The sequence below is a fragment of the Bactrocera neohumeralis genome, chromosome 3 (genome assembly GCF_024586455.1).
Source record: "Bactrocera neohumeralis isolate Rockhampton chromosome 3, APGP_CSIRO_Bneo_wtdbg2-racon-allhic-juicebox.fasta_v2, whole genome shotgun sequence".
In the NCBI taxonomy this organism is placed as follows: domain Eukaryota; kingdom Metazoa; phylum Arthropoda; class Insecta; order Diptera; family Tephritidae; genus Bactrocera; species Bactrocera neohumeralis.
This window is the reverse complement of record NC_065920.1, coordinates 9707862-9723167: the sequence shown is the minus strand read 5'-3', so window position 1 is coordinate 9723167 and position 15306 is coordinate 9707862. Positions and strand designations below refer to the sequence as shown.

Genomic DNA, 15306 nt, shown 5'->3' with positions numbered 1-15306 from the left:
AAATGTTTGTACAAAGTGTTCTCTCTTAGTGTTATATAGAAAGTGCTGTATATTTGATATGTAATATAACAATAAAATTCGAAAAGCTAAATTTTTGTTTTAATATATTTAAAATAAGTAATTATTAATATTTTTTTCGAAAATAATACCCTACTATATTTTCCGTTTTCCTCTTAATAAAATAATATATTCTTTCATAGCATAAATGTGTAGCTGGTATGGATCTTTGCGAAGATTAAGTTTTATATTTTGGTTTCATAGAATAAAAACAAATTTATTGCAATTGAAAATTTTTCTGGTTCAAAATATGCTCCATTAAGATCTAAACACTTTGCATGCGCTTGAGCCAACTCTCGAAGCACTTTTGCCAGCCTGATTAAGGTGACTCCTAAACATGCGTTCTAAACGAATCAATCGCCACTTCAGATGTCAAAAAACATTGAACTCTTACATAATTAATTATTTGACGTACGTGAATAAAAATAAGCCATTCGACAATCAATCAACTACCACGATGTCATAAACATTTTAACAATTCTCTTGAACCATTGACACGAGCCTTTTTTCGCGCGATTGACAAATTGTGCGGAGAGTCAACGTAAATAATTTTTCAAATGTTCAAATGTTCACGTAATATTGAATGTATGCTAGTCCCACTAATTGCTATAGTTGTCTCAATCTAACGATAGATCACATAAGGATCTTGCAACATCATTGGCATTGCCATTTAATTCCATTTTTTCGGCCGAGCTGAATATTTAAAGTTACTGTAAATACTAAAAATAGCGCTCGATTATTACATAGCGCTATTAGACCGTTTGAAGAACGAAGTCACCACAAAATTGCCGCATTTAAAGAAAAAAAGAAAGTGCTGTTTCATCAAGATAATGCTTCGTGTCACAAGTGAAATGATGGCAAATTCCATGATTTGGGCTTCGAATTACTTTCGCATCCACCGTATTCTACAGATCTGGCCCTCAGCGACTATCGCCTGTTCATAGAACTCAAAAGAATGCTTGCTGGGATGAAATTTTCGTCGAATGAGATAGTGACCGTCGAAACTGTGGCCAATTCGGAAGCAAAGCGCAAATCGTACTACAAAAATGGTATGGACACATTGGAAGTCGCTCAGTGAAAGGCACTATGTTGAATACGAAAAACAAATTTTGACAAAAAAATGTGTTTTACTATGGTGGGGGGGACTTTTCAATTGACCTGTTAAATCTGATATCGAGCGCCATTTTTTCAAGGCTGTATCTCCAAAACAATTACTCGTATCAACTTAACAATATTCTAGAGATGAATAAAGATGAAAAGAAAATTCGAAATTTACTTAACTTTTTCAGATTTATCTATAAATTTATATAGTTACGATTTTATTAATATTTCTCAACACCTTTTTTTCTATATGCTAACAAGAATGTCCTTTTGGGGATTTCCACATATTTTTCTTTGATTAGCTTCGACTTAAGGGAGGGGTTAGAGTTTCAAGATGAAAAAAAAAATTTTTGCCAATTTATTTATTTAATTTATTTATTATTTTTATGCATTTGTACATTACTAAGCACCCTCCTTTAAATGGGAATAAGTTCGAAATTTCTTGAAATTTTCTTGGAAAATTTATATGAATTATATTAATTAAGGATTTTTTTGTTTGAGTGTGACCATGGCATTAGTTTTTAGTTGTAAAATCCCACAAAATATAAAATACATTTTCTGTTCCCCCCAAAAATTAAAAAGATCCATTATATTTTTGTTTTCCTTTCAAACATTTCTCTTTATTCTTTTAATTTCATAGTTTATTACTTTTTTATATATACTTCTTTGTATGTGAGTTGTAGACTATATAAGTAATGCATACATTTGTTGGAAATACATTATTCACTGCTATTGGAACTTTCATATGCATTTACAATGATGATCTATTGTTTTTACAGACTGCAATTACTTTAATATTTTACTTCAATTTAATTATTTTTTGGATTTTGCTTTGTGCTTTCAAGTCAATTATATATATGTATGTATTATATTTATATATATATTAAGGTTTCTTACGCTTTTGCTGATTATATGCAAGTATTATGTACTTTTATAATATTAGCAATTGAAATTAATAACTATAAATATTTTGTTCGTGTGTGGCTGGGAGCAAGAAAATACACATAAAATACACATTCAATAATGTTTTCGAGAACTCGCTGAGATTTCTATATTTTAATTTAGCTGCAAACCAGTATACCATGTGATTTGTGTTTACAGTTAGCTTATATGTTTCAGTTATGTTGTTATTATTGCATAATTTTGATGTGCTTAGTGAACTTTAAGTTAATTATTTGGTTAATTTTCTGGTTAAGCTTTTCGTAATTTCTTTCTTTCATATATGTCTTAAGATGTTATAAATCAAATTTATTTTTTTTTTATATATTTTGTTGGTATATATATGATATTTTTTAAGTTCAAATAATTTATAATTTTTAAGCTGCATATTAATTTTTTTGGTTTTAATTTTAGCTAATACATTTCATTTAACATTATTCTATAATTAATTAGAGTGTTCAGTCGATTATTTGTTACAGAGCTTTTATTTTACAAAAATTAATTTTGTAGGCTTAATTTTTTAAGTTTAATTTAATTTTTTTAAATATCTTTTGAATATTTTTTATAAATACTTTTTTTAATTTTGTTAAGTTTAATAAATTGATGTTCTTCTGATTTATAATTATTTTATTAAGTCGTTCCAAATAACCACTTTTACAATGAGATCAACTGCTGCCTAATAAAAAAAATATAAAATTTTAACTTAAATTAAATAAAATTTTTTTCCAATTAAATTCGTTTAACTAGGAAAAAAATATAATTTACAATAATTGAAATTCAAACAATTATGATTTGAGTACTTTTAGAGTAATACACTGTGCATTAGGCCAAGCACATAGTCAAGCAAAGCGCAAAGCAGCGATTTTGGTAAAAAGGAAACCCAATGAATTTTCAGTCGAATTTGTTGTTGGCTAAAAAGGAAGGTTCATGAGACCATAGGCCATCATACTCAAGCCATCATTAGGCCCATTGTACGCCCGAGTGATAATCAAATTAAGCCTTAGCCAGCAACTCATTCGATTTGGTAAAAAGTCCGATTTTTTCCTCTCCAGGTGTCCAATGTCTCTTATGTTGAAGCATTGTAAGCTGTTTGGGAGCTGAATCAGTTTCTTAAGTATTATTTAAACTTTGCTTATGTTAAATCCATTTGATGCAATCAGCAGTGCTTTGTCCTTTGCTTCACTATGCATACAGCCATGGGTATACGTGAAAACAAGAAAGTGCGCGAGTGCATTGATTTTTTATGTGCATGTTGTGCAATGTGTGGTGCCATAGTCTTTAAGAGCGCTCATATATTAATTTCTAGAAGTGCATTTGCTATTTGAGTTATTATGCGCCTAAAAGTGTGCTTGAAATAATATGTGCATGGTGCTTGAGGTCTCCGAAATAATTTATTTTTCACAAAAATTAGTCATACTAAGTGCAGGATAAAACGAATGTGCCTCAAAATAGAAAATGTGCTGGAAAAAAATGTAGGAGAAAATGAAAGCACCTAAAACTATGCATCGAAAAACGGAGAGGTATAAAAAATTACTTAGTCAGAGAAGAAAAACGATAAAAAAATTAAAATAAAGCTTTAATTAAATAAAGTACTTATTTGTATAGCTTAAATTCTTACAGAAACGGCTAGTGCAATGTGCTATGTGCAAAGTGAAAGTAAGTTAGAACAAAAGGTCAGAATTGTTAGTGAAAGCAAGTTAGAATATAAGTTCAATATTAGTAGCGTTTAATACATGTACTTAATGTGCATATGGCGCCTAAATCTGTGCTTTGTGCTGCTAAATATTATTTTGTGCCGTTAATGCGCCTAAAGGTATACCTCAAAAATTTTTGTGCTTTGAATTTCAATATTAGTAGCGTTTAATACAAGTGCTTAGGTGTTAGTTTGGCGCCTAAAACTGTGCTTCGTGCTGCAAAATATTATTTCGTGCTGTTTGTGGAAAATGTGCGCCTAAAGGTATACGTCAAATATTTTGGTGCTTTGAAATTTAACATTAGTAGCGGTTAATACATGTGCATAGGCGCCTAAAACTGTGCTTTGTGCTTCTAAATAGTATTTTGTGCCGTTTGTGCAAAATGTGCGCCTAAATATATGCCTAAAAAATTTTTGTGCTTGTTATATTAGTAAAATAGATATTTACATATATGAGTGCTAATAATAATAATATTTTACATTCAATCGGCATTCAAATTAGTTAATTTGTTTGTGAAATTCAAATACAAATACGTTGTGCATTGCTTGGCGCCTAAAACTGTGCTTGCTTGTTTGCAATTTGAGTGCATATGTTTTTGAAGAAATTAAATTTTGTGTTGTACGCTTAAAGTAGGTGGAATGTATCAATTTAATTTAGTTATGGTGCTTATTTTGCATTAAGCATTGTTCAGTATGTCTGAAAGGGAAGAAGAGATCAAAATTAACAAAAAAAAGAGTGTGAGGAACCAAAAAGTCTGCTAGAAAATGGGGCATGTTATGCCTAAAAGTGTGCTTCTCTTAATTGAGTATAACTAGAGAAAAGTTGTGCCTAAAAGTGTGCTATACAGTTTTTCTATGTTCAAGTGAAGTGTAAGATTTTGAACTCACAAAAATGTAGGACAAAAAAATTAAAATAAAGGCAGGTGGAGGATAGGCTCATAGTTTTGAAAGCAGAATATTTCTCCACTATATGCTCAGATATGCCTGAAACTATACTTCAGTTTTCGTCACATATATTTCTTAAATGTGAAAATATGCTTATGCTTGTGTATTATTTTTTATCATAATTTAAATAGGAAAATTCGTGTAAAAAATTTAAAAATAATATTAAGATTAAAATATGTCTTCGTATTAATAATATTTAAAGCACTAGAAAAGCGTATAAATATGTGGTTAGCTTTCAAGATTTTTTTTTACTTAAACAGCTTCGATCACTTTGTAAAAGTGGCAATATATTTAGATAATATTTTTTCAATTTTCGCTAATTTCAGTTTTTTATATATAAATTTGTATAGTTAAGATTTTATTAATATATCTCAACACCTTTCTATGCTATATGCTAGTATTGATGTTCTTTTGGGGGTTTCCACTTGTTTTTCTTTGATTTGCTCTGACTTAAATGGGCGGGTACTTGCCGGAAAGGGAATTCGCATACATTCAAAGTATATATGCATGATTTTAAGTAATGAGCCGCTTATTTGCCTTCTTTAAATTTTTATTAAATTATAATGTGAGTAACATATATACACGCACACATATATAGTACATATAAATAGTTTAGTTGCAAAAAAGTATAATTTTTTCTTCAAATTTGGCTACTTACTAATTGCAGAAATATACATTTAACTACGAGCACATAACTTGAACACATATAATTGCGTCGTAATGAGTAGAAAAAACAACAACAATAAATTTAATTAGTGACACACGCCAATATATACAAGCATACATATTCAAAGGTGCCCAAAGGTGCATAGAATAAATTTAGCTTGATTAGCATAGTGACAAAATACACTTTTATTGCACAATAAAACGCACATGGCAAGTGGTAAACAGTTACATACATATGTACATACATACTTAAGTAGTTTGTTTATAAATGTTGATTTGAATTCATATGCAATATGCGATTTTAAAGGCCTGCTAATTGATGAAGGTTTTAGAGGTTTCTGATATTTTTGCTTTGTATTTGTTGGAAATTAAATATTAGTAAGGTTTTTATATGCAGAATATTATTTTCCATACATTTTGATAAGCATATGTTGTCTGTAGGAATAAAAAATATATTTTGAGAAGGTATTAGGGCTGCTAAGTGCCATGTAACGCCACTGAAGAAAAGTAATTGAAGTTTTCAGCCATATGTTGCCTACTTTTAGGAGCGAATTGTAAAAAATTGTACAAAGGTATATTTTTAGGCTTTCAAATGAGAAAATGTTTGGCTTATTGCAATAATTGAAATTATTTTATAACTTCGTTACATTTTCGGCCGCTGCATATTTGTAGGCGCTTAAAAAATAATTTTTATTTCACAAAGAGATTTTGTTTCCTGACGTTTTAGCCCACTGGTGTAAAAATTTATTGAGGGTTTTAACAAACTAATATATATTTTTAAATAATTTTTTTAAATATTTCATCGCCTTCTTGAAGTTCTGCTTTTTGTAGCCGCACTTCTAGCTTGTTGCTCTTCATTTATGTATATTTAATTTATGTGTGTTAATCATAGCACATCTTATAATATTCCTACTCATGCCGTATATTTTTTGTATATTTTTTAAATATTTTACATTTTCTTATAATTTTTCGAAACATTTAAGCATTTCAATTCTCGTTTTTACTAACTATTATTGCAGGAAGCCTGTGTGGTGGTGTATAGTTTTTACAGTAAATTTTAAATAATTAATTTAATTACTTCATAATATTAACAATTAATTTTTGTGCTATATTTTTATATTTCACTTACAATTTTTCATTTATATTTTATAGTGCACAAATAAAGATTCGGAAACGTGCTGTTAATACTATATTTGTAATGCCGTGCGACTGATGCACTTGCTGCATAAATATTTACAATAAATTAATTATAAAATATTTTGAAAAAATAAGTTTTTGAATATTTAAAAAGAAAAACTTTTTATTTTTTTTTTAAATAAATTAATTTTCATTATTTTTAAATTACATTTTTTGTTATATAGACAAAAATTGTGGATATTTGCATAATATATACATATTTCCTTCAAAAAATATAATTATAAAACTTAACTTTTTAAATAATAAATTTAGATTTACTACAAAACTTTATGATTCTTTATAATATTTAAATGTTCTTTCTTCGAAAAATATAACTAATATAAGAATTATAATATTAAAAAAAATATATATATTTTTAGTTTAAAAGTAATAAAGTTTTTTATAACTTTTTATCATATATAGCTTTTTTTCGAAAAATATAACTAATATAAAAATAATAATATTAAAAAAAATATACTTTTAGTTAAAAAAAACGGAAATGTTAATAATATTTGAAAAATATAGCTACATAATGCTATAAATTATAATATTTTTTAAAAAATAAATTTTTAGTAAAAAAAATATTAAAGAATTTTTATCATATTTAAGTTTTTTCCTTCGAATAATACTATATAAGAATTATAGTATTTAAAAAAAAATTAATTTTTATTAAAAAAAAATTATGGAGATCTTCATAATATTACAGTTTATAGCATTTTTTAAAAAATAAATTTTTAGTTTAAAAAAACTTATAGAATTTTTATGATATTTAAATTTCTTCTTTCGAGAAATTCTATATAAGAATTATAGTATTTAAACAAAATAAGTTTTTAGTTAAAAAAAAAATTATGGAAATTTTTATAATTTTTGAAAAATAAAACTAATATGTATATGAATTATAATATTTTTTCAACAATAAATTTTTAGTTTAAAAAAGTTTTATAGAGTTTTTTAAGATATTCATACTAATTCTTTGAAAAACTAAAATGCAAATTATAATATTTTTTAAAAAATAAATTTTCAGTTTTATGTATAATTTTTCAGTTGAAATTTTGCTGCTTAAATCAAATTTATTACCTTGAAGAACTGAAATATATATTTTAAAAAATTTTTAAACATATATATTTTTATTGCAGTATATTTTTTTTATTTTAAATTGTGTAAATTTTCAACTCAATTATGTCATAAAACACTTAATGTGGATTTTTTCATAAGTTTATGTGCGTATGTATTTTTATTTACAGTAGTTCTGTACTTAAAAGTATTCACAAAAGCATTTAATGATCATTTCTTACTGACTCCGTACATATTTACACATTTAACTGCATATAATTATTTTTTATATCTTTTAATTTCAATTGTTATACATTTTTAATACTTTTTTGTTAACAAATAATACAACTTCAACATTTATTTTATTTAAAATCATTACATTTCCATTACAATTTATTAATTGAAAGTATAACTGTTTACATAATAATTAATTACAATTAATTTCACTAATAAACCATAATTATATATATTTATAAGTCTCTCACACACTAACACTACTTATTTTTACTCGTTCACACACTTATCTACCACACTAGTTACCTACCACACCATCAAACTAACAAACTACTCGTATTTATTGTCAACACAGCCTTGAGAGTGAGTGCCTCCCAAATTGAAACGCTTGTCTACAGCGAGCATCGCTCTCCACGCCACCACTTTTACGCTCATTTTTATACACTCATCCAATGACATTTTCACTAAATTAGTTATGTATTTTGCAGACAGCTGCCTAATTGAGTGAATTAGCAATTTTTTGTTCGTTATTTTTACATATTAAGTTTGTTAATTTATTAATTGACTCAATTAGGTTGCTGTCTGTTTACTTGTTTTGCTTAATTTAAACTTAATTTAGTTTTAATTATGTTTTTCTACTTCAGTTTTTTTACAATATTTTCTATTGAAGTTTATCTACATTAAGCTAATGTTGCATTACACATGTCCCGACGAGAATTTGTAAGTAAAACAAATTTGCTAAGAAGCAGAAAAAACGGTACATATAATAAACTGTTATGCTAAATATCCATTTATATACAATACACATATTATTATCATAATAAATTCTTGAATATTTCCGCTTTCAAATTTAATACAATTTTTTATTTTCAAACTATGCTAATTATTATTATTTTTTAATAATATATTTTAATAATATATTTTGATTATAGCTATTGTGGAATTATTGTCGCTTTCACAAGCAGTTTATTAAGCTTTCTTAATAACATATAATATACTAAATATTACTCTATCATGCTATAATTTTCGTATATACATACGAACGCATTTTTTCTAAATAATTATTTGTTTTTAAATTAATAAATTACTTAATTATATGAGCCTATATTTATTATGTGCAGTGTCCTTGCTAAACTATGCTAAGTTACTAACAGTGTGGGCATTTATGTGCATTAAAAGCTCCGCGAAAGCTTAGCAAGCTGTGAAGCTTTACTTCGTTGCAAGCTCTGCGCTGATTTCTAAACATTTTGCTACTATTTTTTTTCTCTCAGAATATAATTTCACACAAATATGTTTGTTTATAGTGCACTAACTATTTCTAGACATATTTTTATTTACATGAAAGTTTAATATAGCTTAATTATTTAATAATAATTAATTTGTTAATTTTTATATAGTTATATGGACTTAATTTTGTAGTTTAGTTTTATATATAGTTATATGTAACTTATTTTTTAGTTTTCTGCGCTGTACAAATTACTTGAATAAGAATTGACTCTTTTAGTTTGAAAATGTTCACATTTCATACAAAATTGTGTTTCGTTTTTTTTTTTTGTTTATTTATTATGTATTTGCAATAGTAGCTATACGTAGAGATATTTTACCACAAGAAAAATTTATTTAATATAAAAAGAATATAGGAAGAAATGGTATTAAAAAAAGAAATAGAAAAAATATTATTTTAAAGAGGAAAAAATAAAAAAAAAAAAAAAAAACGAAAAAAAAACAAAAAAAATATTTTTTAAAAAAGGGAAAAAAATATTTAAATAGAACAAAAAAAAAATCTACAAAATTTGTTATAATATAAGTCATAATGTTTACATAGTGAAATTTCCCATTACGTACATTCCTCATAGCCGGACATCTACCATAACTAAGCATCTCTCATAGCTGGACAAACTTCATGAACACAACGTTTTCATTATTACTTTCATACAAAAGCAATTGCTATAACCGGGCATAAATATGTTTCAATGACTGGACATTATTTTGGAAATATTTGAAAGATTTCATAAAATTTGTCAAGGAAATTGTATAGAATTTATTGTTCCCGCTCTTCTAAATGATTATTAATTTCTGGTGTTTTGAAATAATTTTTTTTGAGAACAATAGGTAAATATTGAGAGCAAACCAACTGTCTTGTGCTGCTGCCGTCTGGTACGCGGTGATTCAACGGAAACTAATGAGATAATTGGCATTGATTCACTCCTGGCTGACATTGGCGCACATTTATTAGTTCAATAGAAATATATTGCCAAGTTGCACGTTTATGCCACGCCCCAAAATATGGATAGCTCCCTTAGCCAGACAAAAAAACGACGATGCGTCTCCGGTTATGAGGATTTTCACTGTATTTCCAAAACTAGAAATTACAGCGCCTATATTATGTGCTGCAACATTATTGCCAGTCTCTTATGTTTAAGAACATACCTAAAGCAGCTTTAATTTGAACTTGAAAGACATTATCATTCCAAACAGGTTTTAATTTCTATGAAAATAGCACATTGCGCTATCTGAAACTTTAAATTTCAACGTGTTAAGCTTATCCAACTGTTGCGCAACATTGTTGCCAGCTACGTTTGAACTGAAATACTTTACAACATGAAATTGTATAGAAAGTAGTATGGCGGTTAGTGTGGTAGAAAAATCTGTTTTTCAACACTCTATGAAAATGTTTTCGACTCTCCGTCAACTTTGAATATAATTCTGCAACTTTTGTTTCGCAACATTTGCTGCGCAACATTTGTTTGCGATAGTGTCAAATTTTGTGACTATTTATTAGAAAGCCGTGTAGTTTTTAGGCACTGATTACTAAAATTATAAATGTTTCAGAGCTGTGCATGCTGTCAACATGTGTCTGGCAACATTTACTATCGAAAAATTTATGTTTCTGAGCAACTGTTTGCATATTTAGAGGATGTAATTGCCGATTTTGGAAACAAATTAGGTTCAAAGTTTAAAAACCATTTCAAAAAAACAAAAAATTTTGAATAAAATCTTGGATTTACTTTTAACTAAAATAACAGGAAAAAAAAAATATATATATATGTATATATTTATATTTATAAACATAAATTTATCAAAATTAACTATTTCTAGCAAACCCTGAAAAATTAAATGCTTTTAAAATATTTTTTATTAACATTTTAATGTTTGGTTTAGTAAAAACTATGATAAATATAGAGCATACATAATATAAATAACAAAGTAGTTAGTTTTTGTTAATTTACATTTTAATAAAACAATATTTTTGAAATGAAAAAAAATTTGATTGAGTATTTAAAAAAGTTTAATTAAATTTTATTCTACATTTAAATTTCAAATTCTGACCATCACAAAATTTTGTTTGATAGTATTAAACCATTTGTTTTATTAAAAATTATGTTAAATAAAAAATATAATTTTTGATAACAAAAAGTAGTTTATGAACACTAGAAAAAAGTTTTTTACAAATGTTAGTTAAAATAAAAAATGTTCTTAATAAAAATATACATAAATTTTAAATTAAAAATAATAATTAAAAAAAAAATTAACAATAAAAATATTACTAATGATTATAAAAATAATTTTAAAAATATTTTATGTAGTAAATAAATATTTGAAAATATATTTTACAGTTTTAAAATTAATTTTTATGTTCAAAAAAACTATAAAAAATATTTTATAAAATTACTTTTATGTTCATTAGTAATTCTTTTTATAAATAATATTTTCTTCACAATAAAAAATATTTATTCATTATAAAAACCATTTAATTTAAATAAAAATAAAAAAATTGAATCTATCAACACTAGAAACGTTTTTTTACATACATGCATATACAAATATAAGTAAAATCTAAAACTATGTTAACACTTAAAATACACACATTTAAAAAATTAATTTTAAAATGTAATTTATTTTTACAATATTTTACACTATACTTGCATTTACATAAATATTTGTCTACGCTTTATTTACCATTAATATAACAAGTTAAATATATGAATTTATATCATAACAATAACAGTTTAGCTTTCATTTAACATTTCTAACTTACATTTTTTCAAATTTGTAAGTTTTTTTATAATTTCTATACATTTCTTGCGTATTTGTTGTATTTGTCTACAATGAGAATATCATTAACGGTAATAATAGAAAACATCAATATAGTTCACTTTCGTTTAATAAGTTAAAATTATAACGGTATATATTATATACAGAAGATATATTTATTTTTAGTTCATTGTGCTGTTGAGTATTCGGTTCAGTGTTGCATTTAATTTGGTTTCAAATAATATTTTGTTTGTAAGAGTGATACAGTGTACCGAAATAGTAATGAAACGCAAAATAATTGAAACAAATTTTTTTTTTGGAAATGGAAATGTATTTTTGCAATAAATAAAATAATAAAAAATAAAGTTTTTAATAAAAAAAGCAACTAAAAAAATAATTATTAAAATTAATTTTCCTTTTGAAATACAACTGTATATTTTCGATAAAAAAATTAGGACAAAAAACTATTCAAAACAATCAATTTTATTGTTTCTTTATCAATAAAATTTAAAAATAAAAATAAAAAATATTTTAATATTATTTTTTATAAAAAATATAGAAAACATCAATATTTTGTTTTTGTGTTTAAAAAAAAAAAATAACATTAAAAAATTTTAAATTCTGACCAAAAAAAAATTTTGTAAATAAACATATGTATTACTCATAAATCTTGGCTTTTTTAATATGAAACAATTTTATTTTAGTAAAAATTATGTTAAATATAAAATATATTTTTTTAATATTATTTTTTATACAAAAATATTTTTTTAATAAAAAAAACCTAAAATACTTTAAGCAAAAAAAAAGTTATACAAATTTATTTTGTTTATGTATAACTGTATTTTTTCGATTTAAAAAACAAATATTTCTTATTAAAATAATTTATATTTCATTCAAGTATAACTGTGTTTTTTCGATTAAAAATAAAATAAATCAACGGAAAAAAATAAAATGTATAGAAAATAAAAAAATTTAGTAATTGTTTTTATAATAATAATATTATTTTTTTATAAAAATAATTTATAAATATAAATTTTTTGAAAAACTGAAATTTGGTAACAAAAAAAAATAAAAAAATAGGTGCATATAATTTGTAAATTCTTTTTAAGATTTCGTATTGTTTTTTAATAAATTAATTACTTGAGTTTCGTGCCTAAGTTCATTCGGTGCATTAAAAAAAAAATTTTAATAATATTTTAATTTATTTTTAATAAATATTTTTTTTAAATTTGCATGCGTTGATGACCCTTTATCTATCAATAAACTCAAATTTCATATAAGCATACTTATTGTTAGCACTTTTGTAGTTGTTATAGTTAATACTTTAATTATTGTGCTGCTTGTTGTTGTAATAATTATAGCTGTATGGCATTTTATATATAATTTTTGCTTTGATTCGTACTTTGGTTCCAGTAATTTGTAAGTGTTTTGAACTAAATCCAGAAATAGTTACAAACATACATATGTACATACTACATGCAGCATGTACAACAAAAACAAATTGAAAGCTATTTTTTGATTTTCGAAGATATTTGTGGGATATTTGCGCTATTCCTTAGAGTATTTCCTATATTAGCCACTTTTCATTGTTTCAGTTTGTGATAATATTTGTTGCTTTTTGAATTTCGAATATTTTTGCTTTCTGAATTTCGAATATTTTTACTTTTTGAATTTCGAATATTTTTGCATTCTGAATTTCGAATATTTTTGCATTTTGAATTTTGCTCAATTTTTAACTAATTTTTATTTTTACTTGCCAACCGCGCCCGCTCAGCCTACTGTGTTTGATAGGGTTGTTGGTAATTTGGTTGCTGTGCTTGTTGTGGGTATGACAAATGTTGTGGGTATTGTGGATCATAACTTGGCATTTGTTGTTGTTGTTGTGAGTAATCATAAGCGCCATATGCGCTGGCATCAGCTGTCTGCTCGGGCATAACGCTCTCCTCGGGTATAGTGCCACCCGACATGGCGGCGAAGGGATTATTGGCCACGTGACCGGTCGCACCATAATTGATGGCATTCGGTTGTTGCATTTGACTCTGTTCGGTGTATTGCGGTGTGACGCCCTGTGAAAAAGCAATTTTTGTTAGAAGAGTTGAAAATAAATATAATTGCAATGCATTAAAAAGCAATTTCGTATGAGGAAAAGGTATGAGTGAGCTTTAATGAAGCTTTTTTTGTGACAAAAAGCACTTTGTACCCTCCTGTCGCTCTCTATCCCTTCCCCTCAATTTTATAACATAATAAAAATTATGATTCGTAAATGCATTTTATATAATATCTTCTATTTATAATGCCACGATTGCATGTCAATTTGTGTTTACACAATTCTGCTGCAATGAAATCATAACTCCATAAAGCGTTCGCTTTCAAACTTACAAAGGATGTCTCCTTGGTGTAACCGCCTTGGCTGGGATCTTCAGCAATGGCGCCCATTGGTGGCGCCCACACCTGTTTCTCTTCGTGCGGTGGCTCGGCCCAGGGTTGCAGTTCGCCGGAAGCGAAGATGCCGTAGAAGGTGCAGCCGATTAAATGAACGCATGCGGCAAGTGTGAAGACGGTGGTCCAACAGTCGTAGGGCTAAAGCGGAAAGACAAGGATTTAAAAATAAAATTCGTTTTTGATTATAAATTTGGAAGTTAATCAAATTTTAAATATAATAATAAAAATAACACTCCTATTAAGTTAATACAGAGGAAACAGATAACTGAGCCGAACATTTATACTACTTTCGAGCCCACTTCAAGTGATAAAAATTCTTTAAGACATGTTTTTGATATCCAAGAAAAGATATTTTCAGTGAAAACGTTGTATAAAGCAGGACTAGATATTCACAAATTCGAATTGAAGAAACCCAAGAGAACCTCGTGGAAAGCCTTCTGCGAAAGTGTAGATGCTTGCGATGAGTCCTCAGGGCTTAGGCACATTCTGGCGAAAAACGTACTCCATTGAGGTGTGCATAGAAAGCTGATATTGGATGGTCCCTGAGCAGTGAGGAGTCGTTGATGCTACACCTGAATACTCTCACTTTCCCTTCAATTACTCGGCTGAAGAAGGGCCACAAGGAGACCTCCATTTGTGCTATAAAGTCTTCCTGGACATTCTGGATGAGCGCCACCTCACCTAGACGCCAAACTCGTTCAAACATTTAAAGTTCACGGGCAGTGATGGCATTATAGCGCCGCAACTGCAGCGGATGATCCAACTGCCATGGATCTTGGTAAACCTATATCGGTAGTCTTATCGTCGGTGAACCAGAAGACATAGCCGAAATAGGCATTAGCGACCTAACAAATTTGTGACAGACTTTGTCGGTTTGCAAGGGACTTATGATCTTGTATATAGAAGTATTAAAGTACCAAGTGAGATCTCTCTCAGGACCGACCTCTTAATCTTACCTACCAATG

General features: G+C 26.8%; 1 protein-coding gene and 1 long non-coding RNA gene across 3 annotated transcripts in view; both read right to left on the bottom strand.

Moving 5' to 3' along the window:
• Positions 1-1745: 1745 nt before the first annotated feature.
• Positions 1746-6931, bottom strand: LOC126752312 (uncharacterized). Its single transcript, XR_007665983.1, has 2 exons — positions 4109-6931; positions 1746-4076 (listed from the first exon to the last, which is right to left on the bottom strand). It is a non-coding gene; the product is annotated as an uncharacterized LOC126752312 (long non-coding RNA).
• A 6036-nt stretch (positions 6932-12967) lies between these two features.
• The window catches only part of LOC126752987 (vesicular glutamate transporter 1), a 28550-nt gene continuing 26211 nt past the window's right edge, over positions 12968-15306 (bottom strand). For both annotated transcript variants that reach the window (XM_050464078.1, XM_050464079.1), the window contains exons 9-10: positions 14279-14479; positions 12968-13965 (exon numbers count right to left, since the gene is read on the bottom strand). In XM_050464078.1, coding sequence (XP_050320035.1) covers positions 13675-13965; positions 14279-14479 — 492 coding nt within the window. In that variant the 3' untranslated portion in view covers positions 12968-13674. The remainder of the gene's footprint in view (positions 13966-14278; positions 14480-15306) is intronic.